This window comes from Melanotaenia boesemani, chromosome 2, assembly GCF_017639745.1.
Source record: "Melanotaenia boesemani isolate fMelBoe1 chromosome 2, fMelBoe1.pri, whole genome shotgun sequence".
NCBI lineage: Eukaryota > Metazoa > Chordata > Actinopteri > Atheriniformes > Melanotaeniidae > Melanotaenia > Melanotaenia boesemani.
This window is the reverse complement of record NC_055683.1, coordinates 8,043,194-8,070,643: the sequence shown is the minus strand read 5'-3', so window position 1 is coordinate 8,070,643 and position 27,450 is coordinate 8,043,194. Positions and strand designations below refer to the sequence as shown.

The following is a 27,450-nucleotide window of genomic DNA, read 5'->3' as shown; positions in this document are numbered from 1 at the left end:
AAGCTGCTGTTATGTATGTGCATGTGTTCATATTAAAGCCAAGATGCTACTGACCAGCTAACTGACTGGATGCACATTAACATTATAACCCTGGTTTGAGAGTGTGTGTGTGTGTGTGTGTGTGTGTGTGTGTGTGTGTGTGTGTGTGTTCTGGTATTCATTATCTTTATGGGGACATGAATCTGTTTACACAGTCACGTCATGGGGACCAATATCCTTGTGGGGACCAAAAAGCTGGTCCCCAGAAGGAACTCTAGTTTTAAATGATGGCATAAGGTAAAATGAAGGTGCTGGTGAAGTTTCAGGCATTGGCCCACAATGAATGTTTTGCTGTAATTTTGTGTTAAGGTGTGTGTGCTGACACCGCCCCCTAAAGGTCACAAACAGTATTGCTACTAATTATTGATTCACACACTTTTCCAAATATGGTCGGGTACCGCCTTCTTCCTGGTCCCCAAAAAGAAGGACTGTAACAAGAGCATACAATTATCAGTTCTAAAAGATCATTTCAATTTGAAAGACAATTTAAACCTCTAAATGTAAATGGACATTTATCCACAAAGAGAGCCTTCTGCAAATTCAGTACTTAGATAACTGATTTTGTGAAAATAACCAATGTCAAAAAAAGTATATGCATATTTTCTGTTCAATTATCTTCTATAAAAGCTTAAAGAAAACAAGAATGGTGTTCAAAGTGTAAATTTATTAGGAATTACATTTCTAAGGTCATATGAAACTTGTGCAGACTGCATAAAACAGAACAGGTGTAAGCATTTGTGCAAATTTTTAAATAATACCCCACAGCGCAATCTATCTATCTATCTATCTATCTATCTATCTATCTATCTATCTATCTATCTATCTATCTATCTATCTATCTATATATATATATATATATATATAAGAGAGAGAGAGCTTTTTTAATATATATCCAAGTTTAATTAAGTCTAAGTAATAAGATGAGGACTGATCACTTTGTGATCATTTTCATAGTCGAGGTCCCAGTCTTCTCTCTGTTCCCAACTCTCTGAGGACAAAAATGAAATTACACAACTGTTCTAGTCAATTTAATTGTCCAATTTAGCACTTAGAAGGGTGATAAGCCAGTTTGCCTGGAAATCGAAAAACTCAAAAAAGTTTGGGATCACTTTTCCATTAGATTTAATGGGAATTTCATCCCAAACTTTTGACAAGAAGTGTAGATAATCTAAACTGCTAAAATAACCACTTGACTGCAGCATGAGCTGACTGAGGATGGACGCTCTGTTGACATGCCTTAACTCTGAAGATTAAGGGATTCAATCTATTAAGGGAGTATGAAACTTGTACTGCTCCTCTGCATTGAGAGGGCCCAAATGAGGAGGCTTAGGCACCTGGTTAGGATGCCACCTGGTCTCCTCCCTGCTGAGGTGTCCCCGAGGAAAACCCATGACACACTGGAGGAACTATGTGTCCCGGCTGGCCTAAGAACACCTTGGGATCCCCCCCGGACGAACTGGTGGGCTGTGGCCAGGTATAGGGAAGTCTGAGCTCCCCTGCTTAGGCCGCTGACCCCACGACCCGACCCTGGATAGGCGGAAGAAGACGGTATGGAAACTTGTGCAGAGTCCATAAAAAACACAAATGGGGTAAGTATTTGTGTAAATATTTAATTAACTTATATTCAGCAATGCAGGAAGTTTTTAAGACATTCTCATTCATAATGATAGATAGATAGATAGATAGATAGATAGATAGATAGATAGATAGATAGATAGATAGATAGATAGATAGATAGATACCGGCTAATCTATGGAAGTTTTTTAAAGGACAGTTAAAGTGGAAATGAAACAGTCTACAATCCTAACTTTATTTACTAGATTTAGTCCTGGTCTCATCAATAATTATATAACAAACGTGAAAAATATAAGCATATAAAAGAAAAATATAAAGATGTTTTATGTTTTTATAGCTAGGGCGCTGCCATCTTGGAAGTTGTGACATCGCCAGTTTGGTTTGCATTCTGGCTCAGTACTAAATCCACAGATATCACCAGTTACACTTTTTGCAAGCTTGCCATACCCCTTTTGTCTTCTCTTCTCTTTTAGCTCACCAATCTCCATCATTCACTTTGTTGTGTTTTTAACTGTTTTGTGAACAAGGGGAATCTCATTCAGGGCAGCAACACCAACCAACTCGATGACATCACAGCTGGCAAGATTGTGGCGCCCTAGCTATAAAAACATAAAACATTGCTACATTTTTCTGTAATATGCTTATATTTTTCACATTTTTGTGGCTCAGGTGGTAGAGCAGGTCATCCAATGCTCGAAGGGTTGGAGGATTGAACCCCACCCCCTCAGTCCTTTGTCGTTGCGTCCTTGGGCAAGACACTAAATCCTCCTTGCCTCCTGATGTGCCCATCGGGCTGCGACTGAGTGAATCTGACATGCATTGTAAAGAGCTTTGGATAAAAGCGCTATAAAAGAACTGTCCATTTACCATCTTACCATTTATAATTATTGATAAGACCAGGCCTCAGTCTAGTAAAGTTAAGTTGGTTGACTGTTTCATTTCCACTTTAAAGCTGGATATTAACTTTGGGATCCAAAGACTCCACCTTATGCAGTACAGACAAAAAACAAGTGAAAGTATTGATGATTTTGTGACCAGAGCAAGAACCCTTGCACTAAAATGCCAGTTTACAGACAAAGAGCTAAATGAACATCTAATTGAGCATATTATAGCCAGTACACAACATGAATATTTCAGAATTGAACTTTACAGTAAGCCACAAGTGCTAACAGATGGGAGAAAGCATGAAGCGCTGACAGCATGAAATCTTCATCTGCACCAACTTGAGGTGACCAAAGCTGGTAGATGTGAGAGAGTGGATGACATAAACAGAAGCATAAGTGTCAAAAATGTGGTACAGACCATAAACTGGTCAATGCCATCATTTAATGATGAGCGTTACATCTGTGGTAAGGACACTAGGCAAAATGCTGCTGAAAGGGGAGTCAACAACTGAAACAGAAACACCCCAGTCAGCATTAGAGAAGTATGTCCCGACAGTCAAAGGGTAAATATCACAAAAACAACCACCAGCACCAGCCATACAAAAATGACCACAAAAAACCAAGCAAACCCAATATTGATGCCATAAAAAACACTGAATCTAGTGAAGGAGATGCGTACCAGAGACAGGTTTATTTAGTTACAGTAAGTGATATGTAAGCACAGCATCAAGACCAAATCACCAAGAGAAGAGGTGTACACAGTACTAATTGTGAAACCACAGACCAACCTGGTCATGGACATCACTTCACCTAAAGATTGATACAGGTACATCAGGAAACACCCTCCCACTACGTACATTCAGACAGATGTACAGCAGAGGTCATCAAGCCATGAACAGACTACAAAAGAGCCATGCAAAAGTGCCAGCTTACAGCGGTCACAGGATTCATTGCTATGGAAAAATGGACATTCCATGTCAGTGGAAAGACTCAAAATGGGTCAATGCCAAGTTTTATGTTGTGGATGTACCAGGAACAGCAATAGTTGGACTACCCACAAGTGAGGCACTAAAACTTGTCACTGTAAACATAGACTCTATAACTGTCAATGCCAACACAGTAGACAATAAAGAGACTGAGAAACAGTTCGCAACATGAACAAAGAATCCCAACCCACCAAAATGTATACCTACTTACAAACCTGAAACAAACATATCCAGACCAGTTTGACAAAATTGGAAATTTCAGTGGAACTGCAAAACTTCTGCTAAAAGAAGGTGCAGACCATTTCAAGACCCACCACAGTGCAGCATCCATATTAAAGACAAGCTCCAAAAAGAACTGAATAATCTTACAGACCAGGATGTGCTATGAAAAGTAGACAAACACACAGATTGGTGCTCCAGTCTAGTGTAGAGCACTAAAAAAAGATGGTACTCTATGAATGACTTGATCCTCAGAAACTGAACAACAGTTTAAAGGGATGCCCACACAAAATTCCAACCATGGAGGAACATAAGCCAAAGTTTGCCAATGCAAAGATATTTTGCAAATTTGTTGCAAAAGCAGGATATTGGTCAGTACATCTGGACCAAGAGTCAACTTTTGACCACATTCCACACTCCATTCGGCAGGCATTGCTGGAAATGCTTGCCATTTGGATTAAGTGTGTCCCAAGATATCTTTCAGGCCAAGATGGACCAAATCCTGAAAGGATTACAAGATGTGGTCAGCATAGCAGATGACATTGCTGTACACAGAGAGAATGAGGAAGACCACGACAGAAACATAACCAACCTGATGCAGCTATGGCAGGTTTGGAGTTCAACAGCAACAAATGCACCATAAAACAAAAACAAATCTCATTCTTCAGCAATTAATACACTGCCAATGGCATCAGACCTGACCCAGCCAAAATTTAGGGACATTCAGAAAATGCTATCTCCTCAAAACAAGGACGAACTACACAGATTTCTCGGGATGATGTCTTATCTATTATCCTACATACCAAAGTTTGCAGACAAAGCGCACACTTTGAGAGGTCTACTAAAAAATGATGTACTGTGGACCTGGGACACCAGTTACCAGAAATGTTGTAATGACTAAAAAGCAATGGTCACTGAAGATGCATGCTTGAAATATTATCATCCAGAGAATGCAGTATTATGTTCTTCACCAAAACATGGTTGCATGAACACATCCCAGACTGTAACGTGTTTGTACACGGCTATAAGATGGTTTGTGCAGACCGCATTAAGCAACTCCGCAGAAAAAGCTAAAAGGAGGCAGAATTGCAGTGCTTGTAAACCAGCTTTGGTGTTATCCTGGACATATCACCGTAAAGGTTAAGATCTGCTATCCCACTAACAAGCCTGGATCACCAGAGACCTGAAAAAGCTGCTAAAACATAAAAAAACATTCAGGGATGGTGACAGAAAGTTATTGAAGACAACACAAAAACAACTTAAAACACAAACCAGGAAATGCAAGGAGGACTACAGGAAGAAGTTAGAGAGTCAGCTCCAGCAGAACAACATGAGGGATGTGTGGTCTGGAATGACAAAGACCCCTGGCTTCAATGTAAACGGGGATCAGATGGATGGACATCTGGACAGAGCTAATGAGCTGAACATGTTTTTCAACGGAGTCCTCAAGACCTGCTCAAAACATATTAACATGGCGCTGTGCGAGCAGCTGCGTGCTACGGCAGCTCTGCCTCCTCTATTCCTTTTTTTAGTGTTTTCTATGGTTTTTAGACGTGGTTTTCTTTTTTCCTTTACAGTAGTCAGTACCAGGTGCAATTCTGCACATGGGAAGCCTACTTTTATTGATTTTCTATTTGGATTTCTGCTTCTTTTGGCACTTTTCCAAACTTCGACGGGGGACACCTTTGGTTTCAGCCACGGCTCCATTGTTTACACCAGGGACCAGCTGTTAGCTCTGCGCGGCACTGCTCTTCTCTACGCGGAGAAGCCGGAGATTCCCGCGGAGATACGGAGAAAAAGAAGAGGCTGCAGAGCAGGAAGAAAGCTCCAGGAGAGGAAACGGAGGTACAGGCCATATTTACCCTCCGTGATTATGGGAAACGTTCGTTCCCTCTCCAACAAGACCGACGAGCTCACGGCGCTGACCCGGCTACAGCGGGAGTTCAGGGAATGTAGCCTCATGTGTTTAACGGAGACGTGGCTGAATAGACTTATTCCGGACTCTGTGGTTTCCCTGGATGGATTTAAACTTTCGCGCGCGGATAGGAGTGCGGCGGAGAGTGGTAAGAGGAAAGGCGGGGGACTCGCGGTGTATGTCAATGAGAGATGGTGCAACCCGGCGCACGTCTGTGTCAAGGAACAGCTCTGCACCAGGGACATTGAGTTATTCGCTGTGGGCATGCGGCCGTATTACCTCCCGAGGGAGTTTTCACACGTTATACTGTTTTTAATGTGTACATCCCTCCCTCGGCCGATGCAGCAGCTGCTTGTGAGCTGCTCCACAGCGCAGTGACTCGGATGCAGACTCGCCACCCGCAGTCCCTCCTGCTCATCAGCGGGGATTTAAATCACACCTCGCTCTCTGCCACTCTCCCTACTTTCGCCCAGTACGTGAAGTGCCACACCAGGGAGAACAAGACGCTGGACCTACTGTATGCTAATGTGAAGGACGCATACACCTCCGCCCCCCTCCCCCCGCTTGGACGCTCTGATCACAACCTCGTACATCTGCTCCCTGAATACACACCCAGGGTGAGAAGACAGCTGGCACAGAAGAAGTCTGTGAAAGTGTGGACCGATGAGGCCAATGAGAGACTGAGAGACTGTTTCCAAACCACAGACTGGGAGACACTCTGCAGCTCTCATGGAGAGGACATTGATGGCCTGACCCACTGCATCACGGACTACATCAACTTCTGTGTGGAGAACACTGTGCCAACCCGGAGGGTGCGGTGTTTCTCCAACAACAAACCCTGGGTGAGCCCTGAACTTAAAGTCCTGCTGAACCAGAAGAAGAGGGCTTTCATTTCAGGGGACAGAGAGGAGCAGAGGAGAGTTCAGCATGAACTCCAGTACAAGATCAGGCGAGCCAAGGACAGCTACAGGAAGAAGCTGGAGGAGCGGCTGGAGCAGAAGAACACACGGGACGTGTGGAGAGGGCTGAAGGAGATCTCTGGATTTGGACAGAGTGGTGCCAGAGGGACAGCTGATGGAGACCAGCGCCGGGCCAATGATTTAAATCTGTTTTTTAACAGATTTGATTCTAACCCCACTCTCTCTGCCCCTCCTCCCTCCTCTTCACACATCCCCAGTCCAGCGTCAACCATCCCCTTCCCCCGACCACCTTCATCTTCACCTCCACTTTCACCTACCCCCCATCTCCACTCCACACCAATGGACTCCACCACCAGCCCCCCACTGCCCTCCACCTCCCCCCTCTCCCTTACATCGGCCCAGGTGAGGAGAGAACTGAGGCGGCTGAAGAACAGGAAAGCTGCAGGACCAGACGGCATCAGCCCCAGGCTGCTCAGGACCTGTGCAGACCAGCTCTGTGAGGTGCTCAGGTACATCTTTAACCTGAGCCTCAGCCTGGAGAAGGTCCCTGTCCTGTGGAAGACCTCCTGTGTGGTTCCGGTTCCTAAGATATCACACGCGAAGGAACCGAACCATTACAGACCCGTCGCCTTGACCTCCCACCTGATGAAGACCATGGAGAGGCTCATCCTCGGTCACCTCCGCTCCGTGGTGTGCACCGCGATGGACCCGCTGCAGTTTGCCTACAGGCCAAACATCGGGGTGGATGATGCTGTCATCTACCTACTGCACAGGGCGCTGGCTCACCTGGAGACCGCTGGGAGCGTCGTGAGAGTCGTGTTTTTTTACTTCTCCAGTGCGTTCAACACCATCCAGCCGGCGCTGCTGCGGGGGAAGCTGGAAGGAGCTGGAGTGGATGGAAAGTTAGCTGCGTGGACCATCGACTACCTCACCAACCGGCCACAGTACGTGCGTCTGCAGAACTGTGTGTCTGAGGTGGTAGTCTGCAGCACGGGGGCCCCTCAGGGAACAGTGCTCTCACCGTTCCCCTTCACCCTCTACACCTCAGACTTCACCTACAACACCAGCAGCTGTCATCTCCAGAAGTTCTCTGACGACTCAGCCATTGTGGGCTGTGTGTCTGAGGGGAACGAGCTGGAGTACCGGTCAGTCATCATGGACTTTGTGGACTGGTGTGAGCGCAACCACCTGTGCTTAAACACCAGTAAGACCATGGAGATGGTGATTGACTTCCGGAGAAGGACACTACCCCACACACCGGTGAACATCCAGGGGAAGGACATTGACCTGGTGGACAGTTTCAAGTACCTGGGTGTTCACCTCAACAGTAAACTGGACTGGTCACACCACACAGACGCCCTGTACAAGAAGGGCCAGAGTCGCCTCCACCTCCTGAGGAGACTGAGGTCCTTTGGAGTATGCAGGCCTCTGCTAAGGACATTTTATGACTCTGTGGTAGCCTCTGCTGTCCTCTACGCTGTTGTCTGCTGGGGAGCGAGCAACACTGACCGGGACAGGAAGAGACTGAACAAGCTGGTCAGGAGGGCCAGCTCTGTCCTGGGCTGCCCGCTGGACTCTGTGGAGGAGGTGGGTGAGAGGAGGATGTTGGCCAAGCTCACGTCCATCATGGACAACACCTCTCACCCGCTGCACCAGACTGTGGAGGGGCTGAGCAGCTCCTTCAGCAGCAGACTGAGACACCCTCAGTGTAGGAAGGAGCGCTACCGCAGGTCCTTCATTCCCACTGCTGTATATATATATATATATATATATATCTTTTATATTTATAATGGTACATATTTTTGCTTTTCTTAGACTTTTTCTTGTAAATAATTTATATTGCACCTTCTTGCTGTGATGCATGTTCACCTTATTCTGTCTTTCTGCACTTTATTCTATAACAAGAGCTGCTGTAACAAGTGAATTTCTCCACTGTGAGATAATAAAGTCTAATCTAATCTAATCTAATCTAATCTAATCTAATCTAATCTAAAAGAACTCTGCCCAGTTCTCCAGCACCTTTTCAACACCATCCTGAGTCATAAAAGTGTTCCTGTGCTGTAGAAAACATCTTGCCTTGTTCCAGTGCCTAAAAAAAACTCAACCATGTGAACCAAATGACTTCAGACCAGTTGCTCTGACTTCTCAATTCATGAAAGTCCTTGAGAGACTCTTACTGTCTTACCTCAACAAGCAGGTCAACACCTTTCCGGACCCAGTTTGCATACATAGAGTTTGCATATCTTCATGTCTGTGTTTCCATTAAAGGACAACTTGTTTTCAATGAGCACACCCAGGTATTTAAAACTGGCCACACTAGGAGTGATTCCAGAGCCAGCTCGATCACTACTGCTGTTATTGGTTGTATGTTGATCACAGAAAGTGAAAATGGATAAATACATTTTTTCTACTCCTCTGTGTCATTACATGGTAAATGGTAAATGGACTTTATTTGTATAGCGCTTTTCTATTCACGTGAACACTCAAAGCGCTTTGACACTACATGTCTTATTCACCCATTCATACCCATTCACACAGCACCTATATTGATAGGTGCATCGTGCTAGTATCTACAGCTCTATCCACCGAGCTACAGCCCATTCAATAATACTTCAGTACTGTTTTAAATCTATTTGAAAAAAAGTAAACCTTTTATAAGTTGCTGATCTGATGTGGAACAGAACATTTGCAGAGTAAACACAGAGAACACAGAATTTTAAAGTAAAAATTGGAATTTTAGAATTTTTCACAGGATATCTGTCCAATATTATGCTCTTAGAACAATGTTGTAGTTAAACATATGTAAAGAAAAAACATTTTAATGCTAACTGCTCCAGCTTTGAGATGCAGACCTCGGTGGGTTCTTTTTTTTTTTTAATTTATTTTCTGAATTCAGTTGAATAGAAACACCACCATTAAATCTGATTTTAAAAGAACTGTAATATTCTTTGCTATCCATTTTCAAAAGCTAGGAAATGTCTCAGAATGAACAAAATCACGTTATATTTCGTTCTAACTTTTACTTCCTTTCACAGGCTTTTATTTTTGAAACAGCAGGAAGTAGCAACTAGTTAGCAGTAGCTTAATTTCTCACGAAGCCTTCGAAGGGCAGTCGATGATTAAATGAGGCAGGACTTGACGAAAGTTGTGGCAACCTAAAAATATCTCCGTAAGTACTAACATTTTGTTATTTAAGTTATGCATTGATGACATATAATTGTTGGCTGCCTTTTGTGATTTCCTCGAGAACACGTTTAGCTAGCTAGGTAGCTAGCTCGCTCTTATCAAAAATTTTGGATAACTGTTGCTTTTAAATTTTGCAGTGTAGAGTGATAAAACATTAATTTCATAGTAGGCAGGGGAATTTCACTTAAAATGATTGAGATTGATGGTGTGGTTTATTGTCATTAGCCCTAAATCACACGCAGATAGCCGAGGACTCGATGACAGCAATGGCCATGTCCCCATTAGTCACCTTTTTTTTAAAAGTTCGTGGAAGAACAGAAGAACAAGGGATTCATAATGTTTACTCGTTATCAGTTAAGCATAGGCTGGTTACCGGCTTCAAGGTATACCACGGTATTAGAAAGTCTGGAAGTGCGGTCACACTTAGCATGGTTGGAGTACAGGTTTTTTTGTAAATAACATGCTAGTGTGTGATGGCTGAAGGAGGCTTTCACTGCACTTAAGCCTAACTAGTCAGAATCTCGTCGCCAGTTGCCACTTCTTTGAAGCATTTTAGAGCTAATTATTTTAAAAACAGCATTATTTTGTAGGTACTTTCTAGGAGCTGGAATATGTTTTCTTTTGAACTTATATCAATTAAAGCTTTCACTTGGTTGTTGTTCCACCTTTGACCATGAGCCAAACGTGCAACAAGTCCTGCATGTGTGTTTGTTTTGACTGTATTCACCATGCCCAATTATTTAACCACAATATGATGCTAATTTCAATGCAGTTGGGCAGTTTTAGTCCACATCCTGTATTTGGTCTAGTTGAAGCGGATCGATTAAAAACACGGTATAAATGTTTGACTTAAGTTTTTCAGTCAAATTCTTGCCTGATAAAAATTTTTATGGTTTTTACAACAGAAATGGTTAGGTTTTATGCACAGCTCCACTACTGCCTGAAATTAAATCAGCTCCTTTGTTACCTGTCTTTCATTAATGGACGAACTGATTAATCCAGGTGTGTCTGACCATTGTTGTTGTTGTTACTGAGGTTACAATAAAGTTAGCTGTCCAGCTCTTAGAGAAGAAAGCTAGCGATTAGAAACTCTTAAGGTTTTCATGTGTTATGAAAATTTTGATTTATAGATTATTTGTTATGTTTTGCAGTTTATGATGACACCACGTATCAGCCCAATTAAAGATGCAATGCATCATGTTATTTCGCAAACTGACAAAACATCAAAGCTAGAGGTGAAGTACATCAATGCAGTGAAAGGTAAGATGGCATATCATGTAGCAAACTAAATCAGATAGTTGACAAAGTCAAACTATCCAGGACCGAAAGTTATATGAACATTTTAGCAACTTATTTTTAAGAACACACTGTTATCTTTTATAGGACGTGGTATCTTTGCAAAAACTTCAATTTACAAAGAAGAGTTTGTAGTTGAATATCGGGGAGAAAGGATCACTGAAGATGAAGCAGAAAGGAGGCGGAGAGTGTACCATCCTGATTGTGCTGCCTTTATGTTTGCATTTAAGTGGCAAGGCAAAACGTGGTGGTGAGGGCTTTTAAAGATTATAACTGTGAATTACTTGCACAAGTTTTTTGTTTATTCTTATAATTTCTGCTTTTTATCTGCTTTTGTTCTTTAAAGCATTGATGCCTCAAGAGAAGATGGATCCCTTGGTAGACTCATAAATGATGACCACAAACAACCAAACTGCAGAATGAAAAAAATTACTGTAAATGGAAAACCCCACCTTTGTTTATTTGCCTTGAATGAAATAAAAAAAGGGGAAGAAATAACCTATGATTATGGAGGCTCAGATTGCCCATGGAGAACACAGGTAAAATGCTCAGTAAACTTAAAGAAAAACATGAGAAGCTTTGCAGAATACATCCAGACTTTTCATCAATGTCAAAAGACAAAAAATGTTTTTTAAATGTATTACATTTTATTGTTATATTTCAAAGACACAGTGGGGACTATAGATTTTACATTATTCAATATCAACAAGTGAAAACTAATTGATTCATATCTACTTTCAGACTTAAGTTGTATGTTATGTTATGTTTACTGTGTTGTTTTGAATATTAGCCGTGGATGAAGCACTTGGTTGTCCATGTTTGTGTACCAACAACCCTTTGTTAACTCTTCCAGCCATCCACCACAGCAAGTGTGGAACAGACACAAATGGATTCCAGTCTTCCGCTACCTCATTCAGGCTCACAGCGGCCCAACGGTGGCCCTGAGGATGAAAGACCTTCTAAACAGGTAATTTATTATGATACAGTTCCACACAAACATTTTTTTTATTTTTCTATTCTAATCTCTCTTATGCACTGTGTTTCTCAGAGACAGATTTGGTAACCAAATCTGTGTTTTTGGACAGCTACAATGTCCCTGTGGCAGGTTTTAGGTGCAGTTGAGCAGGATTTGAAAACTAGGGAAGGGTCAGATGTGACCTAACTGTGTGATGTGTTGACATGGTGTAGGTCTGATTGGCATTTGATGGCCTGATGTTGTAAACAGCAGCAATCAGTGTCCTGTATGTAGAAAAGCAGCTGCAACGCTTCATCTGGGTAAAATTTAATGCAAGTGTAAAGGTGCTAAGCCTATTGCTTAAAGCGCCTTAGGGAAATGCTAATCGGAACTTTCCTGACGCGTCGTCGTCGCTGTCATACTCGTGCACAAAATCCAAGTCCAAACCATCTTTTGTTTGTTTTGTTCTTTTATTACTAAAAGTGCTCAATAAGTCCACAAATTGCAGATCAAGCGCTTCTCACATTTCCGACTAATATGTCCTGTATACAAACAGCCGAAGCAAAGGTTCTTGTTCTTCAGAAAATCCATCTTGTCTCTGTGTTTCTGTTCTGTGAACTGTTGACACTGTTCCAATAAATGATTCTGTGTGCAGAATAAACAAGCTGTTGATTGTGGAGTAGATCTTGAGCTGCTGATGCTTTCTATTGTTTCCACAGGTGCAATAGTTGTAGCAAAGCTTTTTCCTCCTTTTCCAGGTCCTGAATATGGTTTTGGTTTGGAAGTATTCTTTAGGCTATTTATTCCAGATGAAACGTGTTGAATGTCTCCATATATCGGGTCTGATAAGATTCTGACGTGTCTTTCGATAAACTTCACCAAGTCTTTGAACGAAGCTCTGTTTTGTGTTCGTTCCATGATGTCATATGCTGTAGTTCTCCATTGTTCCCTAAGTTTGTATGGTAATTTTGCCATAATACTCCTTATATTACTTGGCATGTCTAGTTCTTGCATATACTCCAAATCTTCCATAACGTTACAGCAGCTGCGTAAGAAGAGTGCATAAGCTTGTAAATTGTGAACATCTTCAGTTTTTATTTCAGTCCAAAGTAAGGCTTTCTCCATATATGCCACAGCAATCCTGTATTTGTTGCCAAAGTTCCTCTGAAGAAGTTGCTTTGCCTTGTCATAGCCGAATTCAGGTGTCATGTGCATACAACTACGCACAAGCTCTCGTGGCTGACCTCGGGTCAATTGTTCCAAGTAGTACAGGCAGTCCTGTTTACTGGTTTTCTCCTCCACTCCCTGTTCAAATGCTTTTAAGAAGGTTAAGTATTGCAGAGGGTCTCCATCGAAGAAAGGGATTTCTCTTGCCGGTAATGATGCCAATTGATTTTGTTTTACTAGTGCAGATGTTATTTCATTTTGAGTTTGCATCACTTTGATGATATCCCTATGTTGCTGTTGATCCATCTGGGTCCAAGAAGATTTCATGGCCGCCACTGAAGTCTCCAATTTCCTCTCTTTTAGTTTAGTTGCATTCTGCTGACCATCCTGTGTAGGTGCGCCATATAAGGGTAAGCTATTGGCAGGTAGAGAGAATTGTCTTTGTGTCTTACTCCGACATGCAGAGTCTGGCTCCTTTGCAGTTGAATCCTTCCTCATTCCAGGTGTTTGTTGTAGTATTCCCTTTTCCAGGTACGAATTCATAGTGTTAGATGTTTTAGATGTCCTGGAGAGGCTTTTTGTGTCGAAGGTTTGCAAGACAGCAAGTTTAGCTGCAGACTCCGCTATCAGAGCCTCCACTTCTAGTTGCTCCTTTCTCCTTTTTAATTGTAGTTCCTGCTCCTCCAAGGCGTGCGAGCAAGAAGTGCAGCCCTATCTGCTTCTGCTACAATTCTGGCAGAAGAAGCAGTACTAATTTTGCTTCCAGTCCTGCTTGTGCACTTGGCAGCAGCGTTTGAAACACTGTCATCTGGGTTAATACCATCATCTGGGTTAATACCATCATCACATATATTGTCTTTAACCTCTGTTGCCACATTTTGTTCAACACATGAAACCCATTTTTGTACCTCTGAGATGAACTCAATATGAAACATCGTTTTTGCCTTAAACCATAGATCATGTTTTTCCTGTTCATCAGTTGGCAACATTTCCATCACAGAATCATGAATAAATTTTACCCCAGTACATATTCGCACAAAGTCATTAAGAGCACAAACAACCATTGTTTTATTTTGATTGTCCACCATAAGCTCTTGAATATGTTTTTTCAAATTACCCGCCTTTTGTAATTTGAATTTTCTGTCACCCTGTAAGCGTTCAACTCTTTCAGCAAATGCTTTAGCAGTTAGCTTAACCACGCGCTTCTGCCGCACGTCGACATCATCCAGGAGATCAGCTGACGGGGCACCGCCATCAGTGGACCTGTCAACAGTTTCGTGTATCTCCATTTTCAGTCAAAAGTTTATTATAGATGTTGAAGTACTTCCAAAAGTCTATCCTGCATCAGTTACCATGCAGTGGAGTTTGTACTTCCAAATCATTATGAAGTCCTTTTAGTGTTTAGTGTAGCGCCACACATACCTGATAAGTGTCTTACGTGTGTACGGCTTTCCTTGCAATCCTTTAGAAATCCGCAGCTATGCCAAGCTGATGTTGTGCAGGTTTCTTAATCCAACCACCGTGTCTCCTGTGATCGACGGACGTCGTCTTTTTATGCTCCTGGAATCCGGACCTCCAATGTAGCATGATCCACCCTCTTGATTCCACAATGTAATCCAGCTGATGTCAGATCCAAGCCGTAGCTCCTTGTTGGCGGATAATCCATCCCACGACGTGGCGTTCCTTCCTCGCAGACGCTGTTGCGGGTAATCCAACTTTCGGCGTCCTCGATATCCACAGTTTTTGACTTAGTGTAAAGGTGCTAAGCCTATTGCTTAAAGCGCCTGAGGTATTGCTAATCGGAATTTTCCGGACGCGTCATCGTCGCTGTCATACTCGTGCACAAAATCCAAGTCCAAACCATCTTTTGTTTGTTTTGTTCTTTTATTACTAAAAGTGCTCAATAAGTACACAAATTGCGGGGCTCACCGCTCTTTCCCAATGCACGATTGTGGCTTATCCATACAGCAACGTCTTTCATTTTCTGTCCAACATTAGGTGTAAGAATTGAGTGAACAATCAATGAACAGTGAACGGTCAAAAACTGTGTTCACCTTCCCACCAGCAACACCTGTCACCTGCAGAAAGGTTCCCACTTAAATAAGCAGTGCCATAGATTACCCAATGCTGCCACCTAGTGCCCAAACAAATACAAGTGCTTAAAATGGCTCCTACAGCAAGGCTACAGTTCTAAATGTGCTTATTGGGTGTTCTTTGGGGACACTTACGGCATCCCCACAGCACACATTAACCAGTGTAAACTAGTGTGTTAAGAGCTGGAGCAAAGTCAGTCCCCATAAGGACATGTAACTGAGTGTGTGTTAGGTCCCCATGACTCATGTCTGATTGGTGCTAAACACCAAAACAGGTGGAATACCTGAGCAATTTGGATGTTTTGGATATTTTTCTGTGATATGGTTTTTGATGTATTTTAGGGCTTTTCTTCATTATTTCTTTTCATGATGATTGGATTTGATTATAAATGTTTACTGTGTTGTTTTGAATATTAGCCGTGGATGAAGCACTTGGTTGTCCATGTTTGTGTACCAACAACCCTTTGTTAACTCTTCCAGCCATCCACCACAGCAAGTGTGGAACAGACACAAATGGATTCCAGTCTTCCGCTACCTCATTCAGGCTCACAGCGGCCCAACGGTGGCCCTGAGGATGAAAGACCTTCTAAACAGGTAATTTATTATGATACAGTTCCACACAACATTTTTTTTATTTTTCTATTCTAATCTCTCTTATGCACTGTGTTTCTCAGAGACAGATTTGGTAACCAAATCTGTGTTTTTGGACAGCTACAATGTCCCTGTGGCAGGTTTTAGGTGCAGTTGAGCAGGATTTGAAAACTAGGGAAGGGTCAGATGTGACCTAACTGTGTGATGTGTTGACATGGTGTAGGTCTGATTGGCATTTGATGGCCTGATGTCGCAAACAGCAGCAATCAGTGTCCTGTATGTAGAAAAGCAGCTGCAACGCTTCATCTGGGTAAAATTTAATGCAAGTGTAAAGGTGCTAAGCCTATTGCTTAAAGCGCCTTAGGGAAATGCTAATCGGAACTTTCCTGACGCGTCGTCGTCGCTGTCATACTCGTGCACAAAATCCAAGTCCAAACCATCTTTGTTTTGTTCTTTTATTACTAAAAGTGCTCAATAAGTCCACAAATTGCGGGGCTCACCGCTCTTTCCCAATGCACGATTGTGGCTTATCCATAGAGCAACGTCTTTCATTTTCTGTCCAACATTAGGTGTAAGAATTGAGTGAACAATCAATGAACAGTGAACGGTCAAAAACTGTGTTCACCTTCCCACCAGCAACACCTGTCACCTGCAGAAAGGTTCCCACTTAAATAAGCAGTGCCATAGATTACCCAATGCTGCCACCTAGTGCCCAAACAAATACAAGTGCTTAAAATGGCTCCTACAGCAAGGCTACAGTTCTAAATGTGCTTATTGGGTGTTCTTTGGGGACACTTACGGCATCCCCACAGCACACATTAACCAGTGTAAACTAGTGTGTTAAGAGCTGGAGCAAAGTCAGTCCCCATAAGGACATGTAACTGAGTGTGTGTTAGGTCCCCATGACTCATGTCTGATTGGTGCTAAACACCAAAACAGTTTGCAATACCTGAGCAATTTGGATGTTTTCTATATTTTTCTGTGATATGGTTTTTAATGTATTTTAGGGCTTTTCTCCACTATTTCTTTTCATGATGATTGGATTTGATTATAAATGTTTACTGTGTTGTTTTGAATATTAGCCGTGGATGAAGCACTTGGTTGTCCATGTTTGTGTACCAACAACCCTTTGTTAACTCTTCCAGCCATCCACCACAGCAAGTGTGGAACAGACACAAATGGATTCCAGTCTTCCGCTACCTCATTCAGGCTCACAGCGGCCCAACGGTGGCCCTGAGGATGAAAGACCTTCTAAACAGGTAATTTATTATGATACAGTTCCACACAACATTTTTTTTATTTTTCTATTCTAATCTCTCTTATGCACTGTGTTTCTCAGAGACAGATTTGGTAACCAAATCTGTGTTTTTGGACAGCTACAATGTCCCTGTGGCGGGTTTTAGGTGCAGTTGAGCAGGATTTGAAAACTAGGGAAGGGTCAGATGTGTCCTAACTGTGTGATGTGTTGACATGGTGTAGGTCTGATTGGCATTTGATGGCCTGATGTCGTAAACAGCAGCAATCAGTGTCCTGTATGTAGAAAAGCAGCTGCAACGCTTCATCTGGGTAAAATTTAATGAAAGGCTACAGTTCTAAATGTGCTTATTGGGTGTTCTTTGTGGACACTTACGGCGTCCCCACAGCACACATTAACCAGTGTAAACTAGTGTGTTAAGAGCTGGAGCAAAGTCAGTCCCCATAAGGACATGTAACTGAGTGTGTGTTAGGTCCCCATGACTCATGTCTGATTGGTGCTAAACACCAAAACAGGTGGAATACCTGAGCAATTTGGATGTTTTGGATATTTTTCTGTGATATGGTTTTTAATGTATTTTAGGGCTTTTCTCCACTATTTCTTTTCATGATGATTGGATTTGATTATAAATGTTTACTGTGTTGTTTTGAATATTAGCCGTGGATGAAGCACTTGGTTGTCCATGTTTGTGTACCAACAACCCTTTGTTAACTCTTCCAGCCATCCACCACAGCAAGTGTGGAACAGACACAATTGGATTCCAGTCTTCCGCTACCTCATTCAGGCTCACAGCGGCCCAACGGTGGCCCTGAGGATGAAAGACCTTCTAAACAGGTAATTTATTATGATACAGTTCCACACAACATTTTTTTTATTTTTCTATTCTAATCTCTCTTATGCACTGTGTTTCTCAGAGACAGATTTGGTAACCAAATCTGTGTTTTTGGACAGCTACAATGTCCCTGTGGCAGGTTTTAGGTGCAGTTGAGCAGGATTTGAAAACTAGGGAAGGGTCAGATGTGACCTAACTGTGTGATGTGTTGACATGGTGTAGGTCTGATTGGCATTTGATGGCCTGATGTCGTAAACAGCAGCAATCAGTGTCCTGTATGTAGAAAAGCAGCTGCAACGCTTCATCTGGGTAAAATTTAATGCAAGTGTAAAGGTGCTAAGCCTATTGCTTAAAGCGCCTTAGGGAAATGCTAATCGGAACTTTCCTGATGTGTCGTCGTTGCTGTCATACTCGTGCACAAAATCCAAGTCCAAACCATCTTTTGTTTGTTTTGTTCTTTTATTACTAAAAGTGCTCAATAAGTCCACAAATTGCGGGGCTCACCGCTCTTTCCCAATGCACTATTGTGGCTTATCCATACAGCAACGTCTTTCATTTTCTGTCCAACATTAGGTGTAAGAATTGAGTGAACAATCAATGAACAGTGAACGGTCAAAAACTGTGTTCACCTTCCCACCAGCAACACCTGTCACCTGCAGAGAGGTTCCCACTTAAATAAGCAGTGCCATAGATTACCCAATGCTGCCACCTAGTGCCCAAACAAATACAAGTGCTTAAAATGGCTCCACCACACCGGCCCCTAATTGTTAATGGCATATAGACATGACAATTCAAAATGAAAAAAAAAAAAATAAGGAGCTCATAATCATTAACATGAATACAAGTGATAATCATAATGTCCAAATATCTAGACCACAAATGGTTTACTCATTATCGGACTCGTGTAATAAACAGAGCTTAGTGACAGGTCTCTCGACAATGCTTGTCTTTGTTTGTAGACGCACTGAGCGTACCAGCCCGTCTTTGTCAGCATGTGCCTTGATCACTCTTCCAAGGGGCCATGATCCCCATGGGGCAGATGGGTCCGTTATAATCACAATGTCTCCAGGTTTTAGATGATTTTTTCGTATGACTCCATTTCTGCCTTTCTTGCAGCAAAGGCAGATACTCACGAACCCAACGTTTCCAGAAGAGATCAGAGATGTACTGAACTTGCCTCCATCCTTTTCTGATGTATGAGTCGCTTTCCTCAAACAGCCCGTCCTGTACACTTGGGTTCAGCTTCAAGAGCGTACTCTGCCTGCTTGCACAGCCTTTTGCAGAAGACAAATCAACAATTTCCTTCTTAAATCTTTTCTGCTGACAGTACCGTACAATGGCATGTTCGGAATCTCTTAAGTCCTCCACTGATAGGGCTCGTCCTGGTAAAACAATATCCTGTTTGGTTCTATTGGGGGCTTTGTAGGCTTTCCTCTGACGAGCCATGCTCAAAAGTAGGCTCTTAATCTTAAGAAACCGTGCCACAGCTGCTTTTAGCTTCCTCCAGTCGGAAAAGTAGGAGATAAGATAATCTGTAGCATTAGACAAACTTTCTGTGGTGACCACATTCACCACAACTTCTCTTTTCACCTCCAAGTCATCGGCTTCCAATGGAGCGTCAGCTATATTGGCTGGCCAGTTCTCCTCTGACTTATGCAGGAATCTTGGACCCTTTATCCACCTGCAGTCGTTATGGAAGCCTGTGGCTCCCGTGCCTCTTGATGCATCGTCAGCAAGGTTATCCTTAGAGTTGACACATCGCCACTGATGAATACTGGTTGCTTCTTTTACAGCTGCTATCCTGTTTGCTACGAACGTGTGGAAACGTTTATCCTCATTCTTGTTGTACTTGGTTACTGTTGTGCTGTCAGTCCAAAAGACAGACTCCTGTAGTGCGATCCTCAACTCCCATTTTAGCATCAGATCGACACGTACTGCTTGGACTGCTGCAGTTAATTCCAGTCGGGGTATGGTCACAGGCTTTAATGGTGTTACTCTGGCCTTTCCCACCAAGAATGCGACAGGGATGTCTCCTTTCTTGTTTTTTAATCTGAGATATGTAGCTGTCCCATATCCCAGCTGGCTAGCGTCTGAGAAGTGATGAAGCTGTGCGTGCAGAATGTTTCCAAATCCTTGTGGTATAACATGCCTCTCAACCTTAAACTTGGATAAGGCGCTCAGTTCCCTTAACCTTTTGATCCATTGTTGACCTAGTAGGCTTTGCTTCGCTATGTAAAAGTTATTAGGCAGTGACACATTGTCCTTCTTAAAGGGTAATTTCGGGCTGTAATGATGATCCTTTGGTATCACAGATCCTCCAATAGATTCCAGAAACCTTTCATCCTCTTGTGACAGCCCCTTTTCTTCGGTCGCCCTTTCTGCGAAGTCATGGTTATTCTGCTCGCTTAGCATCCTCTCCAATCTGCATACAGAAATTCTGTTAACTGTAGCTGTGATGCGCTCTTCCTTCAAGCTGCATCTGTCACTCTGTAATGGACCATTAACGACCCATCCAAGCGTCGTCCTAATAGCATATGGTCCTTTTCCATGGCTGTTAATAATCTCCCAGGGTTCCATCAGCTTATGTGCATTGCTCCCAATTAGCAAGTCCACTGAAGCTTTAATAGTGGGATTTTTGACCTTTGACAGATATGGCCACTTGTCCAAATCCTTTTTTGTCACAATGTTATCATGATTTACTGGCATCTTCTTTTGGGTGAGTGTTTCTGGAAGTTCATAGAAAGTGTTATGATTTATTGCAGATACTTCCAATCCTGAAACTGCAAATGTCGGTACCACGTTTTCCTGTCCCATGGTGTGCAAAAGAAATTGGGTTTTCCTTCCAGCCAGGTTAAGCTTTCTCATGAGGTATTCTGTGCAAAATGTAGCTGAACTGCCAGGATCTAGGAATGCATATGTATGAATTACCTCGTCTCCTTTAGATGCCTTAACCTTGACGGGCAGAATTGGCAGTAAGCAGCGGTAGTTTCCGGCACCTGTATGACCACAAGTTGCAGGAGTTGCAGTTAGCTGCGCTGCTCTAGATTCTTTACCATGCTCTTCATCTTGATTTGCAGATGCTTTCTGATCAACGTGAAGTGCGGTTGGATGACTTTTACCACAGATCCTGCAGATCAAGCGCTTCTCACATTTCCGACTAATATGTCCTGTATACAAACAGCCGAAGCAAAGGTTCTTGTTCTACAGAAAATCCATCTTGTCTCTGTGTTTCTGTTCTGTGAACTGTTGACACTGTTCCAATAAATGATTCTGTGTGCAGAATAAACAAGCTGTTGATTGTGGAGTAGATCTTGAGCTGCTGATGCTTTCTATTGTTTCCACAGGTGCAATAGTTGTAGCAAAGCTTTTTCCTCCTTTTCCAGGTCCTGAATATGGTTTTGGTTTGGAAGTATTCTTTAGGCTATTTATTCCAGATGAAACGTGTTGAATGTCTCCATATATCGGGTCTGATAAGATTCTGACGTGTCTTTCGATAAACTTCACCAAGTCTTTGAACGAAGCTCTGTTTTGTGTTCGTTCCATGATGTCATATGCTGTAGTTCTCCATTGTTCCCTAAGTTTGTATGGTAATTTTGCCATAATACTCCTTATATTACTTGGCATGTCTAGTTCTTGCATATACTCCAAATCTTCCATAACGTTACAGCAGCTGCGTAAGAAGAGTGCATAAGCTTGTAAATTGTGAACATCTTCAGTTTTTATTTCAGTCCAAAGTAAGGCTTTCTCCATATATGCCACAGCAATCCTGTATTTGTTGCCAAAGTTCCTCTGAAGAAGTTGCTTTGCCTTGTCATAGCCGAATTCAGGTGTCATGTGCATACAACTACGCACAAGCTCTCGTGGCTGACCTCGGGTCAATTGTTCCAAGTAGTACAGGCAGTCCTGTTTACTGGTTTTCTCCTCCACTCCCTGTTCAAATGCTTTTAAGAAGGTTAAGTATTGCAGAGGGTCTCCATCGAAGAAAGGGATTTCTCTTGCCGGTAATGATGCCAATTGATTTTGTTTTACTAGTGCAGATGTTATTTCATTTTGAGTTTGCATCACTTTGATGATATCCCTATGTTGCTGTTGATCCATCTGGGTCCAAGAAGATTTCATGGCCGCCACTGAAGTCTCCAATTTCCTCTCTTTTAGTTTAGTTGCATTCTGCTGACCATCCTGTGTAGGTGCGCCATATAAGGGTAAGCTATTGGCAGGTAGAGAGAATTGTCTTTGTGTCTTACTCCGACATGCAGAGTCTGGCTCCTTTGCAGTTGAATCCTTCCTCATTCCAGGTGTTTGTTGTAGTATTCCCTTTTCCAGGTACGAATTCATAGTGTTAGATGTTTTAGATGTCCTGGAGAGGCTTTTTGTGTCGAAGGTTTGCAAGACAGCAAGTTTAGCTGCAGACTCCGCTATCAGAGCCTCCACTTCTAGTTGCTCCTTTCTCCTTTTTAATTGTAGTTCCTGCTCCTCCAAGGCGTGTTTCTCCTTTAATGACACCATGCGAGCAAGAAGTGCAGCCCTATCTGCTTCTGCTACAATTCTGGCAGAAGAAGCAGTACTAATTTTGCTTCCAGTCCTGCTTGTGCACTTGGCAGCAGCGTTTGAAACACTGTCATCTGGGTTAATACCATCATCTGGGTTAATACCATCATCACATATATTGTCTTTAACCTCTGTTGCCACATTTTGTTCAACACATGAAACCCATTTTTGTACCTCTGAGATGAACTCAATATGAAACATCGTTTTTGCCTTAAACCATAGATCATGTTTTTCCTGTTCATCAGTTGGCAACATTTCCATCACAGAATCATGAATAAATTTTACCCCAGTACATATTCGCACAAAGTCATTAAGAGCACAAACAACCATTGTTTTATTTTGATTGTCCACCATAAGCTCTTGAATATGTTTTTTCAAATTACCCGCCTTTTGTAATTTGAATTTTCTGTCACCCTGTAAGCGTTCAACTCTTTCAGCAAATGCTTTAGCAGTTAGCTTAACCACGCGCTTCTGCCGCACGTCGACATCATCCAGGAGATCAGCTGACGGGGCACCGCCATCAGTGGACCTGTCAACAGTTTCGTGTATCTCCATTTTCAGTCAAAAGTTTATTATAGATGTTGAAGTACTTCCAAAAGTCTATCCTGCATCAGTTACCATGCAGTGGAGTTTGTACTTCCAAATCATTATGAAGTCCTTTTAGTGTTTAGTGTAGCGCCACACATACCTGATAAGTGTCTTACGTGTGTACGGCTTTCCTTGCAATCCTTTAGAAATCCGCAGCTATGCCAAGCTGATGTTGTGCAGGTTTCTTAATCCAACCACCGTGTCTCCTGTGATCGACGGACGTCGTCTTTTTATGCTCCTGGAATCCGGACCTCCAATGTAGCATGATCCACCCTCTTGATTCCACAATGTAATCCAGCTGATGTCAGATCCAAGCCGTAGCTCCTTGTTGGCGGATAATCCATCCCACGACGTGGCGTTCCTTCCTCGCAGACGCTGTTGCGGGTAATCCAACTTTCGGCGTCCTCGATATCCACAGTTTTTGACTTAGTGTAAAGGTGCTAAGCCTATTGCTTAAAGCGCCTGAGGTATTGCTAATCGGAATTTTCCTGACGCGTCATCGTCGCTGTCATACTCGTGCACAAAATCCAAGTCCAAACCATCTTTTGTTTGTTTTGTTCTTTTATTACTAAAAGTGCTCAATAAGTCCACAAATTGCGGGGCTCACCGCTCTTTCCCAATGCACGATTGTGGCTTATCCATACAGCAACGTCTTTCATTTTCTGTCCAACATTAGGTGTAAGAATTGAGTGAACAATCAATGAACAGTGAACGGTCAAAAACTGTGTTCACCTTCCCACCAGCAACACCTGTCACCTGCAGAAAGGTTCCCACTTAAATAAGCAGTGCCATAGATTACCCAATGCTGCCACCTAGTGCCCAAACAAATACAAGTGCTTAAAATGGCTCCTACAGCAAGGCTACAGTTCTAAATGTGCTTATTGGGTGTTCTTTGGGGACACTTACGGCATCCCCACAGCACACATTAACCAGTGTAAACTAGTGTGTTAAGAGCTGGAGCAAAGTCAGTCCCCATAAGGACATGTAACTGAGTGTGTGTTAGGTCCCCATGACTCATGTCTGATTGGTGCTAAACACCAAAACAGGTGGAATACCTGAGCAATTTGGATGTTTTGGATATTTTTCTGTGATATGGTTTTTAATGTATTTTAGGGCTTTTCTTCATTATTTCTTTTCATGATGATTGGATTTGATTATAAATGTTTACTGTGTTGTTTTGAATATTAGCCGTGGATGAAGCACTTGGTTGTCCATGTTTGTGTACCAACAACCCTTTGTTAACTCTTCCAGCCATCCACCACAGCAAGTGTGGAACAGACACAAATGGATTCCAGTCTTCCGCTACCTCATTCAGGCTCACAGCGGCCCAACGGTGGCCCTGAGGATGAAAGACCTTCTAAACAGGTAATTTATTATGATACAGTTCCACACAAACATTTTTTTTATTTTTCTATTCTAATCTCTCTTATGCACTGTGTTTCTCAGAGACAGATTTGGTAACCAAATCTGTGTTTTTGGACAGCTACAATGTCCCTGTGGCAGGTTTTAGGTGCAGTTGAGCAGAATTTGAAAACTAGGGAAGGGTCAGATGTGACCTAACTCTGTGATGTGTTGACATGGTGTAGGTCTGATTGGCATTTGATGGCCTGATGTCGTAAACAGCAGCAATCAGTGTCCTGTATGTAGAAAAGCAGCTGCAACGCTTCATCTGGGTAAAATTTAATGAAAGGCTACAGTTCTAAATGTGCTTATTGGGTGTTCTTTGGGGACACTTACGGCATCCCCACAGCACACATTAACCAGTGTAAACTAGTGTGTTAAGAGCTGGAGCAAAGTCAGTCCCCATAAGGACATGTAACTGAGTGTGTGTTAGGTCCCCATGACTCATGTCTGATTGGTGCTAAACACCAAAACAGGTGGAATACCTGAGCAATTTGGATGTTTTGGATATTTTTCTGTGATATGGTTTTTAATGTATTTTAGGGCTTTTCTTCATTATTTCTTTTCATGATGATTGGATTTGATTATAAATGTTTACTGTGTTGTTTTGAATATTAGCCGTGGATGAAGCACTTGGTTGTCCATGTTTGTGTACCAACAACCCTTTGTTAACTCTTCCAGCCATCCACCACAGCAAGTGTGGAACAGACACAAATGGATTCCAGTCTTCCGCTACCTCATTCAGGCTCACAGCGGCCCAACGGTGGCCCTGAGGATGAAAGACCTTCTAAACAGGTAATTTATTATGATACAGTTCCACACAAACATTTTTTTTATTTTTCTATTCTAATCTCTCTTATGCACTGTGTTTCTCAGAGACAGATTTGGTAACCAAATCTGTGTTTTTGGACAGCTACAATGTCCCTGTGGCAGGTTTTAGGTGCAGTTGAGCAGAATTTGAAAACTAGGGAAGGGTGAGATGTGACCTAACTCTGTGATGTGTTGACATGGTGTAGGTCTGATTGGCATTTGATGGCCTGATGTCGTAAACAGCAGCAATCAGTGTCCTGTATGTAGAAAAGCAGCTGCAACGCTTCATCTGGGTAAAATTTAATGCAAGGCTACAGTTCTAAATGTGCTTATTGGGTGTTCTTTGGGGACACTTACGGCATCCCCACAGCACACATTAACCAGTGTAAACTAGTGTGTTAAGAGCTGGAGCAAAGTCAGTCCCCATAAGGACATGTAACTGAGTGTGTGTTAGGTCCCCATGACTCATGTCTGATTGGTGCTAAACACCAAAACAGGTGGAATACCTGAGCAATTTGGATGTTTTGGTTATTTTTCTGTGATATGGTTTTTAATGTATTTTAGGGCTTTTCTTCATTATTTCTTTTCATGATGATTGGATTTGATTATAAATGTTTACTGTGTTGTTTTGAATATTAGCCGTGGATGAAGCACTTGGTTGTCCATGTTTGTGTACCAACAACCCTTTGTTAACTCTTCCAGCCATCCACCACAGCAAGTGTGGAACAGACACAAATGGATTCCAGTCTTCCGCTACCTCATTCAGGCTCACAGCGGCCCAACGGTGGCCCTGAGGATGAAAGACCTTCTAAACAGGTAATTTATTATGATACAGTTCCACACAAGCATTTTTTTTATTTTTCTATTCTAATCTCTCTTATGCACTGTGTTTCTCAGAGACAGATTTGGTAACCAAATCTGTGTTTTTGGACAGCTACAATGTCCCTGTGGCAGGTTTTAGGTGCAGTTGAGCAGGATTTGAAAACTAGGGAAGGGTCAGATGTGACCTAACTCTGTGATGTGTTGACATGGTGTAGGTCTGATTGGCATTTGATGGCCTGATGTCGTAAACAGCAGCAATCAGTGTCCTGTATGTAGAAAAGCAGCTGCAACGCTTCATCTGGGTAAAATTTAATGAAAGGCTACAGTTCTAAATGTGCTTATTGGGTGTTCTTTGGGGACACTTACGGCATCCCCACAGCACACATTAACCAGTGTAAACTAGTGTGTTAAGAGCTGGAGCAAAGTCAGTCCCCATAAGGACATGTAACTGAGTGTGTGTTAGGTCCCCATGACTCATGTCTGATTGGTGCTAAACACCAAAACAGGTGGAATACCTGAGCAATTTGGATGTTTTGGTTATTTTTCTGTGATATGGTTTTTAATGTATTTTAGGGCTTTTCTTCATTATTTCTTTTCATGATGATTGGATTTGATTATAAATGTTTACTGTGTTGTTTTGAATATTAGCCGTGGATGAAGCACTTGGTTGTCCATGTTTGTGTACCAACAACCCTTTGTTAACTCTTCCAGCCATCCACCACAGCAAGTGTGGAACAGACACAAATGGATTCCAGTCTTCCGCTACCTCATTCAGGCTCACAGCGGCCCAACGGTGGCCCTGAGGATGAAAGACCTTCTAAACAGGTAATTTATTATGATACAGTTCCACACAAACATTTTTTTTATTTTTCTATTCTAATCTCTCTTATGCACTGTGTTTCTCAGAGACAGATTTGGTAACCAGTGAAGAGATCTCCTTGGACCCCAGAAGAAGTACAGGCTGTGGAAAGACACCTGAAGACTTTCATCAAATCTTTCACTGTACCAGGAAAGTACGATTGTGAAAAATGTTTAAAGGCTGAACCAGTTGCTTTGAAAAACAGAACATGGATGAATGTCAAATTCTACATTCACAACCGCATAACAACAAACAAAAAGAAGCTGCAACACTGCTAATTTAGAGTTAAGGAAGGACATTTTTTCAATTGTCTGTAGTCATGCTTTTTATATTTAGTTATGCTTTTTATATTTGTTTACAAAGACTGTTCAATACCTCCAGTACACTGAAAAGAATCTTTTAAAGAGAAACACCAAATCCATTTTAGAAATCTGGCAATCCTTTTTTTTTTTTTTTTTTTTTAAGCATCTTCAGTTAAATGCCAGCAAAATAACTGCAGTCAGCTGTAA

The 27,450-nt window shown here is 42.3% G+C and overlaps 1 protein-coding gene across 1 annotated transcript; it reads left to right on the top strand.

Annotated features, from left to right (window-relative positions):
* The first annotated feature begins 11,527 nt into the window (after window positions 1-11,527).
* LOC121648831 lies at window positions 11,528-26,926 on the top strand. Its single transcript, XM_041999258.1, has 9 exons — window positions 11,528-11,559; window positions 11,874-11,987; window positions 15,716-15,829; window positions 16,972-17,085; window positions 17,802-17,915; window positions 24,301-24,414; window positions 25,132-25,245; window positions 25,963-26,076; window positions 26,794-26,926. Exons 1-9 carry the CDS (start codon window positions 11,528-11,530, stop codon window positions 26,909-26,911), a joined length of 948 nt encoding a protein of 315 aa, XP_041855192.1. The 3' UTR covers window positions 26,912-26,926.
* Window positions 26,927-27,450: the final 524 nt, after the last annotated feature.